Source organism: Corapipo altera, unplaced genomic scaffold (genome assembly GCF_003945725.1).
Source record: "Corapipo altera isolate COAL_440 unplaced genomic scaffold, ASM394572v1 52b, whole genome shotgun sequence".
Lineage (NCBI taxonomy): Eukaryota > Metazoa > Chordata > Aves > Passeriformes > Pipridae > Corapipo > Corapipo altera.
In genome coordinates, this window is record NW_020884922.1 from 3,722,199 (window position 1) to 3,734,621 (window position 12,423).

Genomic DNA, 12,423 nt, shown 5'->3' on the forward strand with positions numbered 1-12,423 from the left:
ATTTGATGTAGAAGCTCTCTCTATAAGTAGTGACTTTAAGGTAGCTTCTGATGAGAAATTATGAGACACCTGCTTGGCCACTCAATGTGTAACACATCTTGGATTGCCCTTTAAGAATTTTTGAGGTGATGCTTATAACTATTCCTCTGTTGGTTTACTTATCTTCGTCTTAAACAAGAGGTTTTCACCCACTGTGTTTAATAGAGGAGATGGGATTTTAAACAATGTCAATGTGATTTTGAACAGTCTTTAGAATAATGTTGTAACTATATATTGCAGCAGAAAGTTTGCCATGCTCTCTTCTTTCAAAATTTTAAAAATTTGGTCCTGAGATAAAGTAAGATTAAATAATAATACGTAGTTCCCTAGACTTAATGAAGCTATCTTTGTGAATTAATTCTGCATTAATAACATCTTGATTTCAGTGCAGATGCTAGTGCAGTTGAAATTAGAGGTTGCCTTATATTACAAAAGTCATATTGCATGAAAAAGAACATCAGAGTAAAAGACTATCTAGTGACATATGACAGTTTTGAAACCGACTGCAGGAACATATTTGTTTTGTAAGAAGAGAAATTTTTTGACAAGCTAATTCTCAAGCTCACTAAATGACCCAAATGCCCAAGACCTGCCTTACTGCTTCCTAATTTACCAAATATTTACAGGTTCTGTAAATTCTCTTGATGTAATGTCAGAATATTTTCTAGTGCTGTCCTATATTTATTTAATATGTGCACATTAGGAGTCCTTAAAAAAATGTCACCATATGCCAGCATATGTGAAGCGCATGATTTTTTGTCTTTTGATTTGACTTACCTCCAGACTACTTCCCTCCAGATTTCCAATTGTCATGATACATAGACATGATACATTGGTGGCTTCTGCATTACTGCTGCACTTGCAGTTTCTTCTTCAGCTCCTGGATCACCCTGACCCATGGGATGACAGACTAATTTGGGTTGGAGGGCACCTCAGGAACTGTTTCTTGCAAGCCCTAGCAGGGGTCGGAAGTAAGGTCAGCTGTGAGATCAGTACAAGTTGCTCAGGGCTTTACCCAGTAAGGTCTTGAAAACATTCAAGGAAACTGCACAACTTCTCTGGGCAACTTGATCCATTGCTTCACTGTACCTGTTGTAAAAATGTGCCTACTTACACCGGTCAGAGCTGCTTGTGAATGGCTCTGTCTTTTTTACATCCTCTCCTGTATGATCTGATAAACTGCTATACTCCTATAGACATCACTTCTCCAGGCAGAACAAGCCCAACTCCCTCAGCCATCTTAGTGGCCTTCCAATAAACTCAATCTAGTTTATTGATGTCATTGTTGTACTTTGGGCCTCAAAACTGGTTTAAAATATTGTAGATGTGAGCTAATGACTGCTGAGTAATCACTCTTGATCTACTTGTTATATTCAAGTCAGTATAACCAAGGCTACCCCTCTTTGCTGTCAAGGTTCACTGCTGACTCAATCTATTTAATTGTTCAGTTTTCCTTCATTAATTTAGCAGTAGGATGCTGTTTGCAACATGGCTTAATCCCATAGTGAAATCAAGTTTTAGGAACTCCTGTGTAAGACTGCATATGTGAGCACTTGTTAGTGAAATGGATAAAATAGATGGCACATAACCACAAAGATGTGAGAACTTTTGAAGTAGGCTCTTTTCACCTGTTCAGTAAAAATATAGATATTCATTTTTGCTGATACACCAATTGGTGGCCTAACTTTACTGTAAATTATGGTGGTTTAGAAGGTGGGTTTTGCAAATCGGGATTTGCAAATCAGGTTTTGCAAAACAGTCAGTTCTTTTTATCCAAGGTAGAAGTGGATTGGAATGTTCTGACTAATGAGGAAAAAATTATGTATGATAAGGAATGGGAGTGAGGAATGGATATATAGAGAGTCACTGTACATCCAGCTAGATTTACTGGTCCAGGCACTGTACTGCTCCTAATTAAAAACTTCGTATGTAGCTCTCTCTTTTATGTTAATGCAAGACAAGAATGCCAAAAGTGCTATAGAACCAGGCTCAGGAGATCAAAGGGTGTTTAATACAAAGCAAGAACTGGCTGAGAGTTGGAACAGTTCTGGAGAGTTGCAACATTGCAAATAGGACTCATCAGAAGCAAAATATAGGGTTAAAGAAGCATGACCCAAGATTTAGAAATAAAAAGAAGGAAGATGGGTTAGGATACAGGACTACAAAGCAGAAGCCAGGATCAGCAGTCAAGAATGAGTCTAAGGTAGAACTGACTGTAACTCCATGTTGAATTGCTCAAGGCAACTGTGGAACTCATTATATGCCTCACACGAGAGCAGTTCAAGAATTAATCTCTTCAGGGACAGTCCTTATATCTCCCAGGGGACACCTGTATGGCATGTGATAGCTAAAGCAGGGCTGGCAGAGGCAGACCTGGTTAGCTGTATCTCAAGTGCCTTGATGGATCTTGACAAGAGTGACAAATGTAAGCACAGATTATTGAGTTAGCTAAGGATTAATTACATGCAAGGGCATCATAGACTTCATCTTGGTTTGTGTGTATGCAAACTGCAGATGAACATATATTCTCTCTATGTATTCATTTGTATACGGTATTTTGTAAAAATGTCTCTGAATGTTTTGCTTTATGTAAATGTAATGTTATTGTTGCAATTATTAGTAAGTATTTGGTTTTCCTTTTAATGGCAGACTTCATTAGGCAGCCATTAACAAAGGTTTTAGAAAGAATTAAACAATCAAATAACATTCATTGAAATGATGTGTGGTAACTAAAATTTGCAATGCCTTTAGAGGCTGTGAACTTACACCAAAAGCTACATTTGAAATTATAGAACATTTCATACAATTGCTGTGCTCTGGCTGCTCAAGAGCTTTTGTCAGTGAGGCAAAGAACTATTGAAATAGTCCAGAATGCTTTTTTAATATTCTGGTAGCAGCACAATGGAAAATTATCTGAAAGATCTTCCCAACATTTTGATCAGTAAAAACATTGACCAGATTTGCATGTCCCTATGTAAATGCTAGCCAATACAAACTGATGAGTAGCCAAAAAAAAAGAAAAATGATGATAAGATAGAAAGATGGTTAGAAATCACTGACAATTTCAAATGCTTGGACAACTGCATGACTATATAATCCAAGATGGATTGTTGTATAAGGAAGCAGAGCAGGTATTTGCTTTTCAGCTTTAATAAGTATGAATTCATCACTACAGGACAGTAATCTCTTGCAGTGAAAAGACACAAGCACTAACACCTAACTATCCTTTTGTTAAGGTCTCCAGCTGATTATTTTACTAATGCAGAGGAAAATGATCTTGGAAACTTTAGAACTTGTTTGATAGAATCCATAATAATGCAATTTTTCTCATTCTTCAACATGGCAAAATAGGACAAAATCATCTTACTATTAAAAATACAAAAGCATCTTTTAATCAACCCCTCTGCTTGCAGCAGACTTCCTATTGTTGAAACAGCTTGAAGACTCTGAGTATTGTTACTGCTTTATGGGTCATAAAGTCCAGAATGCTGCCTATATTGTATGAGTCTTGATTGGGTTGGAAATGAAAATTTAACCTTATTCCAGCAAAAGAGGCATATATTTACAGCACGAGGAAAGTCAGGAGACAATTTTCCTACTGCTGTGGCTGGTATTTAAAAAACAAAGAAATGTGAAAGAAACTTTTTAATTAACCTGTGTGATGGGCAGGTTCATGTCAACACAGCCTTGGCCTCCTGATTGTCCATACCAGGGGAGCTATGGAGCTTCCTTATTGTCCATGTTTTCTCCTGAGGGAAATGGGAGCACACAGGACAGCTGCTGGAGCTGATGATCCAAATCTGTGGCCATGCTGCAGCCTGAATCCAGCCATGGAGGCTGCAGTTCCCTGGCTGTGTGCATTCAGATGGCACAAACCCTACATCACAGAATGTAGGGATGGCAGTGGAGAGGGATGGTATCAGTGTTTCAGACATAATTGGTGGATGGCACTTGGTTAAAAATTATATTTTCAATCCATTAGTTGATCTTCTCATACAGTCAGTGACATTTAGAAAAAAAAAGTGAAATTTGCAAAAAGAAAGAAAGAAAGTATGTAACATATATGAAGATGTGATGCCTTGGGGCAACTTTAGCCACACAAATACTGAAAAAGCAATAGCACAAAACTGAATAAATTGTTACATTTTACAGTCAGAGTATACGACATGAAAGAACTGAATACTTTTTAAAAATCAATTTTTGCACAGTGAAAATGCCATTTTACTTTTGAGGCAGGCAGCAAAAGAGCACTTCAGAAACGCCTGTATATAGAATTGCAGTTTAAGAAACAGATGCAAAACTGAAATGCCAGCATGGCTTCTGTCAGAGAAGCAGTATGATTCCCTTAGTCTTCTGTGCTGCAGTTATTGAAACACTAATATGCAATACACTACTGTAATCCATTTCCTAAACAAAATTAAGTCGGATATAAGGTCAAAAGTAGACCTTATCAGCAGAATAAAGAGCAATTTGGAGCAGAACTAATGAATGAATATGAGATATCTGAGCTTCGTCCAGCAAGAAAGACAATTTAATTTCACTTTACTACATGTTACTGTGGTAGGCAGCTAGCAGATGCCAAGACTGTAACTCAGACAATGGATAAATAAAATCTTAAAAAAAATATTGTATATTCAGATATTCAGATTTAGTAAAAGGTTCAATTATACTTCCCAATTTTCCACCTAAAATATCCTGAAGCTGTAAGGGTCACATAATATTTCTGTACCATCTGACCAAATTAAAAACATTTGATGGGAAGTACCTCTACATACAACTGAGAAAAAAAGAGACAAGGTAATGATTTGATGATCTTTTTTCACATTATATTTCTTAAATTATTTACCTTTAAGTGTTTTTCTTGCCAAAGCAATTTTCAATCTTCACTATATATTACTAGATTATTACTATTACATTGGCTTTAAAAAAAAAACCCAAACAACCAAACCATGATAAGTTTGTTCTATTTATGGAAAAGTTTGATTTGTTATATACAGCACATTGCTATGAAAAGTGTATTTTAAGAACTGACACTCCCCAGGTGTGGAAATGAAACAGAGAAAATCAAAACCATAGGTTTTTGAAACTTTATGTACTGCAGAGTGACTCTGTAGAATAACTTTGTGGAATGCTGATACAGTTTGCCACTTCATGTTGCTTGCATTTATTTCATTTAGAAGGGCTCATTTCCATAGACTGCTGGGCAAGATCAGTGTGGGATCTGCAGGCTGAGGTCTGTTATTCTGTGAATCATCACAAGTAATTATCTATCCCCTAATTGCAACAATTCCATCAATGATTTACATCTGACACTGTGGCCCATCTTACTTCCCCAAAGGAGAGCCACGCTATGCCTGCCGTGCTGGCGATGTGCCTGGCCCGGGGTCAGTAACCACTGTCAGTACGACAGATGTTCATACAGGCATTTACATCTCGGCTGTACATGAGCTTGGTGGGAGCCAGTGGCAGTGTATCCTTGTCAGCAAAGGGCTTGGGATGGCAATTACATCTGCCTGGGAGCCTTGGCCAGTGCTGGAGGCCTGAGGGCAGCTCTGTGTGTGGTGGTAGCCCAGTACGCCAGGCTGTACTTCCCAGTCTTGGTAGCTTTAGGCTGAATCAACGTAAACTGCATTCACAACTTTGTCTTCAACACAAAATGATCACAGGGAGGGTTAGGTGGGGGGAATGGAATAACTACAATCAGTATATACACATTTAACTTGGCATGATTATTTTTTTCTTCTCTGAAGGGCTATGTAGCTCTTTTAAAAGGACTTGCTGAAAAAGAACACTGCTTTTATTCTGGTATAAGGTTCAGCTATCTCTGATGATTGGGATAGCTGCTTAATCATTGCTTTTATGTTCCCAAATGAATATATCAGTTATAATATGTACTGTATCCTTTATCAAGTAAATGGCATCAATAAAACCAGTCAGTAAATATTAAAACTTGTGAACGTTATAATCACAAAGATACTCTGTGAGTTTATGAGTGGCTAACTGCACTTTCACACATAAAGGTTGGGGAGGACTTGAGTGTTTGTTGATGAACACAAATACCATAAATTAGTACAGATCAGGAAAACAACTGCAGAATGTAAAACTGCTTTCCTAAGTGTGGAGTTCAGGCTGTGCTTGGTCACTTTCTGCAGCAGGGGTACAGTCTAACCTGCATGAGCATTTTTTCTTGTTTTTATTTAATTTCCCTGTCTTGAAATTAGCAAAATAATTTACTAGTTCTAAGCGTAAAAATAATTTATGATGAATAGGCACTGAAATGTTATTCTGAAATGCAATTTAGATACTGCACAATCTTTCAGAATATTTCCCAGTTTAACATTCCTTGTAAGAGAACAGAAACAAATTTTCTGTGTACTTCATGAAAGACAGTTCTAAAACTATAAAAAAGCACCAAATTTCATAGCCAAACCTTGTCTTCTGCAGTACTACACAGATCTTCCACTTTTATTTTCTCCAGATGGCTGAATGATGTTGCTACCCCCAAAATTTCAATAAGCCACTGATGTGTTAGGCACATTATTTTCTCCCCTTGTTTTCTATCAGTCTTATCTGTTCTGCTTTTCATATATTTCCACACTGTCTTATTTCTAAACAATTACTATGTGTTCATTGACAATTCATGTTGCAGTACTATTTTTCTGAAAAGATTATCAGTAGTAGCCCATCAGATTTCTGTATACACAGAAATGTCTGTATATGAAGAGGAGAGGGAAAAATATCTTTCTACTATTTATTGTATTTGTATATAGTGCAGTGCAGAGTGGCACAGACTTAATTTAGAGCTAATGTGTAAGAAGGAAAAATAGCCATCATATTTCGTTCAGATCTAATCTGAATACCACTGCACAATGCTGTATGTTGTATGGGCTTACTGCTAATCACCAGTCACCTGACAGTTCCATGTTTGGTATTTACTGTTAATAAGCTCAAATACCTTTGTAATCCTTTAGTTTCTGAGGCACATGTACATTTTCCCTTCAAATTATCTTTAGTCCTGTCCCATCCTTTCAGGTTTCCCAGCACAGCAGTTCAGTTTGCACAGCTACATCATTGCTTTGTCTTTTGATTTGATAGTCTCATCTACCTATTTATTTGGGAAAAAAAATAAATAACATTTGTCAATTAGAAGTTCTTGTAAACAGGCTAGGCCCCAAAAGAGACACGTACTCTATAGATAGCATGCAGCACATTCTGTCTTGTGTTTAATCTTTCATGAGCTCAGTAATCACAGGCAAGTCACTAATCTCTCTGCTTTCCTTTCTGCACTGGTGAAACAGTTGTGGTAAAAATATTCTATGATGGTTTAGATGTCTTTGCTAAGCTTTGTGAAACTTTTGAATGTGCCAGAAGTTTTGTACAAGTCACTCTATGGTTGAACCTGAGGAGCTAATAACTTGAATGGGATAGCAAAGCAGAGTAAAATTAATAGAAACCAAGACATAACTTATATTCCATATCAGTTAAAAACTTCATTATAAAAGTTCAGGCAATGTAGTGACTAAGGCAGTTTAGATAGCATCAGGGACCAACTCCACAGCTGATTTGTGGTAGCGTGTCACTGACAACATCTGTATCTTTGTCCCTTCCCTCTTGCAGTATCGGTCAGGGCGGGATCCTCATCGAGGCTCAGACAATGTTTCCAATAAGTCTTCTGACAGCGATGTCAGCGATGTCTCCGCTGTGTCACGGACAAGCAGCGCTTCACGTTTCAGCAGCACGAGCTACATGTCCGTCCAGTCAGAGCGTCCAAGAGGAAACAAGAAAATAAGGTGAGCACAATGAGCTGTAGTGCCAGCTACAGCTGCGTAATTTGTGTAACTGAACACTTATTGATATGTGTATTTGAAATTAATATTTTGCCTAGAATGAAATTTACAGGGAATTTCCAAAATACTGGTTTAAACTTCTTTTGCATTTTATGTTTTTTTGAAGTCTTCATGGAATTTGCTTTTAGCCAAGTTTTATCATCTTGGGTTATGTAACATACACTAAAATAACAAACATATGCTGTCAGTAAGCATTAGACACACTTAGATTTGCACTTTCTGAAAACCGTTTTGTAAAATAATATGGCTGAAAACACAGTTTAACTGGAAAATTTGTGCCAGCAGAGGTATCTTGTTTTCCTTTTAAATAGAGCTGCTGAACTTTTATAGACCTGTTCAATTTATTTAATACTTAAACTAATCCAATTTAGGTGTACACTGTAAGTGTACAACCATCGAACTGCTCTTCAACAAGACATACATTGTGTATCTGTGACCAAACCACAGTATTTTCTTTGCCTGCACCTTGTGTGCACTCACAGGAGCTTTGGCTTTCACTCGGTGCACAAGTGAAAGATAATTTTTCTCGAAGGCGCAACCCACCTCCATCACCTATATTAATTCTCAGAAAATTGTCCTCTTGAGAGAAATAGTGTGTTTGAAAAAATTGTTTAAGCGTCTGCTTATATGAGCATTGTTGGGACCATATTGTTTCTTTCACACAGTTCTGTATACATTTATGAATGTGATGTGTTTCCATGCTTATTTGTGTTACTTATGTGAAGAAGAACTTACTTTCTCCTAGGAAAATGTTCCTAGAGCGTAGAAGGATCTCTAGTTTAGGCTGGACCCTTAGCCAGCATGATTTACCTTATGACTGTTTCCATCCTTTAGTTTTTATTTCATTTCTTTTGCATTTCCTTTTTTCATGCATGCTCTTCTCCATGACCTTAACTTTAATTTATTGTTTTCTTTTTTTTCTTTTTGCATGCCTTTTTCAATTTTTGTTGACCTCAGAAGGACAAGGGATATAGAGGGAAAAAAAGAGGGAGGGCTGGAAGGGGATGAACAAGATGAAGTATTTCCTGAGGAGGAAGAAAAAGTGGAGGAGGAGGAGGAGGCAAAAGCAAAGGAGCAAGAAATTAATGAAAAAGGGGAAGGGCAAGAGGTGACAGAAAACTGTGATAAGGAGGAGATCAAAGAATCAGGGCATGATGAAAAAGCTCAAGAAGACCAAGCTGAGGAAGGGAAAGAGGATGACAGGTAAAATATGCTTCTGTTTCTATAGACCTATTTTTCTGCCTCCAAGACCCTATTTGTCTTTCCTTTTTATTCCTTTTGCTTGCTTATTGCCTATGCTCTCTGCAGCTTTTTTTTTGTTTTGTTTTGCTTTCTGTCATGATGCTTTCATATTTAATCAAGTTTCACTCTCAACTTCAGTGAGCTTGTTATGCATACCAAATGATGCAGCACATCAACTTGACTCATTAATATGCATTCAACTACAGCATACTATTTTTTAAATTGGTTTAGACCACAGTTTGGGTTTGACTGTAATAAACAGTAGGAATTGTAGAATTCCTTATTGTATTTCATGCTTAATTATCATTTCAGGGAAAATCTTTTGTTGAGTGATATCTCATCAATATCAAAATTACTTTCGTTTATGTCCATACTAAAGAAGACAATATAGATTTTTAATTTTTTTACTAATCCTCTTTGAATAGGTTGATAAACTGTGCATAGTGATTGACAATCAGTGACAAAGCAGAGTCTTCCTATTTTCTTTCATTTGTTCACTCTGAATAACAGTCAAGCATTGCTGTATGGTGGAGTGGTCATGCACCTCTGCCACTGTATTGTATCCAGAAACATTTCAGCACAACTGGCTCTGGTTTTGTCAGATAATATTCTAGAATTATACATTTTACAATGAGTCCTTAAAACCATATAAATTTATGACATTTTGTATTACAAAATCCATGTAAATTGCATTGAGAGAAATACAATATTCCTTCTTTATTCATTAGCAAAAAATGAGTTTCAGATTTGATGAATATTCTTGAAACCCTTCTCACACAAGAATGGCAGAAAATCTCAGAAAAATATACTTTCTTTTATCTTGCCAATTCTAAACTACCTCTAAATAACTTATGCCTGTAAAACTCTGCTCATATACATTAGGGTAAGCAGAAAGCACTCTATGGAAATCCACTCTCTTTCTTTGCTACCAGCTTACATGTGTGCATGCGGGGGCTGCTCATAATCACTTTATCATCAAAAATTACCTTGTTAAGGATAAGTCATACCTCTTGATATTACTGTTCTTATATACTTTATGAGTAATGGTAATAGTCACACTAAGGTCTTCAATCTGCTGAGATCATAGCTGGGTTCAATGTAACCTAAATGACCACGAAGACAGATAACCATCACAATTCATCCCATGACTATTTTAAAGAGTACCTCAGTACAGTAAACTGCATTAGCTTTTGTAGCACTGGAGCACATTAAATCAATTCATCTTTTTTGGCAAAAGTAGCTGCAGCATCAGATTTTTCTTCATTAAACCTTGTAAAACTAAACCTTGGCGTATGGTTGACCTATAGGGAAATCATAATTGCATTCCTTCTTGGCAACACCTGTTAGTAAACAGAAAGCATCACTCAAGCTTTGCTGTTGAGTATTCAGTATTCACAGTTCCCTTACATTATTTCTTATTCCAGCTCCCTGATGATATCAGGGACAAAAAATAATAATTAACAATTTTTACTGCAGGTAATCTGTTTAAGACTTCCCTAAATCTTAACCTCCATTTTTTTAAATATCAATCCTAAGCATTAATTCTGATACAGTAGTTTTATCATGTGAGTACACAGCAATTATAATCACAGAGCACGATTTCACTGTTGAAATACTGTAGAAAAACACAATCTCTGTTCCAAGCACATAGAGTCTATATCATGAAATAACGTATGAGTTCAAAAGGGGAAGCACAGAAGAACTAAGAGATGTTCCACATGACAGAAGATAGTTACAACACTGGATTAGGGACATCTTGACAATAGAGAATGCTAAGGGGAGATTGGACCAAAGAAAACAAGATGGCTTTGTGAATGTTTCTAGAGAGGTCTTTTCATGCATTCCAGGCAATGAGGAGAAAACATGAGGTGCTTACTAAAAATATATCAAATGGATGATGGGGCAAGTCTGATGAGCAGCAGGAGCTGATCTTTCAGTCTTGAATGAGAGAAAATAAATATGACAAGAAACAAATGCTAAAATACTGGGAAAAAAAAAATTATGTAGAACTGGATAAAAGAGAGTATAACTTTTTACTGATGTATGGAGAAAGATGGGACAGGTAAATAGGAAGGCTATGAAACTTAATCTTTCTACCAGTATCCTAGAAGGGGTTATTGGATAAATTGTCAGGGCTGGAGAAAAGAACTGCAGTAGCTGTCATTTGAAATGGTGAGAATGGACAAAGCAATTATCTGTGTGGGTGGGCAGAAAGGGTAGAGATGTGAAATGCAAAGTATGTGCAAGTCACAAAGTTTTGCTGTGTATTGGAAGGAACCAGTAGCATCCCATGTGAAGAAAGGAAGTGAATGCTAAAGGACAGTCGAAGGACTACAGCTGATTAAGTAGGAAGATGATACAATCAAGAAAGGAGAATTTGTAGTGGAATAAGTCATCTGGGATGTAATTTTGCAGAGTCACTTAAAGACTCAAAAAACAGAGTGTAGGATATAGTTTTAAGTAATGTATTTCTTCGGACACAAACCCTTCCTAATGCTTCATGCCCTTTGTTCCCCTTCCATTGTTAGGTATAAAGATTAATTTCAAATCCACTTTTTATTTCTTTTTTTGTATCATTCAATAAAAAAAAAATCTTTAAAAATTTAATTTGTAGGTTTTAAAACTGATTCCTGGTGCATATTTCTTCCTTAGTTTTTCATTAAAATTTAATTTTAGTATTGCAGATTTTATGGACCTTCCACTGTGATTGCAGCTATTAACCGTTAAATGCAGTGTTTTGTAAAGCTGGAAGAAAAAGCATGTCAATTCAGTTTGGGCAAGCTCCTTCACAGGGGTGGAAGCAATATTCTGATAAAAATAACAAAAAACTGTGCAAAAGACAACATCAAGAATCCATTTTCAACATGTATATGCTCTTTGGTTTCTTAAAGCTGTTTCAGAATGATTCCAATTTTCGATTTAACTATACTACTGCATGAAAAAAGTTAATTGTGCCTAACCTTTCTAGCAAAAAAGACTGTATGTTTGAAGAGAAAACTGCAACCTTAGACTCTTTCTCCACTGCATAATCCGTCTTTTAGGAAAATTGCAATACAGGTAATCTGTGCTCCCAATAACTATAGATAAAAATATAGATAAATAGATAAATACATAAAGTTCACACACTGTCATTTCTACCATGGAGGGGGAGAGAATTTGGGCCCAGTTATGTCAATGTTCTTGTAATTTTTCAGGGAAAACAGGCCAGCATGCAGTGTCCTGCATCTCTCAACCAAATGTGCTGGTCTAGCAATTTTTTCATCTTCACAACAAAGTGACCTTGTCATTCCTGGGA

General features: G+C 36.6%; 1 protein-coding gene across 50 annotated transcripts in view; it reads left to right on the top strand.

The window, feature by feature from the left end:
• Window positions 1-12,423, top strand: part of RIMS2 (regulating synaptic membrane exocytosis 2) — a 448,206-nt gene that overhangs the window by 366,992 nt on the left and 68,791 nt on the right. For 26 of the 50 annotated variants that reach the window (XM_027657142.1, XM_027657146.1, XM_027657145.1 and 23 more), the window contains 2 exons: window positions 7,657-7,829; window positions 8,844-9,089. The exons of 9 other annotated variants lie outside the window; for them this stretch is intronic. In XM_027657142.1, coding sequence (XP_027512943.1) covers window positions 7,657-7,829; window positions 8,844-9,089 — 419 coding nt within the window. The remainder of the gene's footprint in view (window positions 1-7,656; window positions 7,830-8,843; window positions 9,090-12,423) is intronic. 15 more of the 50 variants (XM_027657165.1, XM_027657167.1, XM_027657168.1 and 12 more) reach the window with 1 other exon arrangement.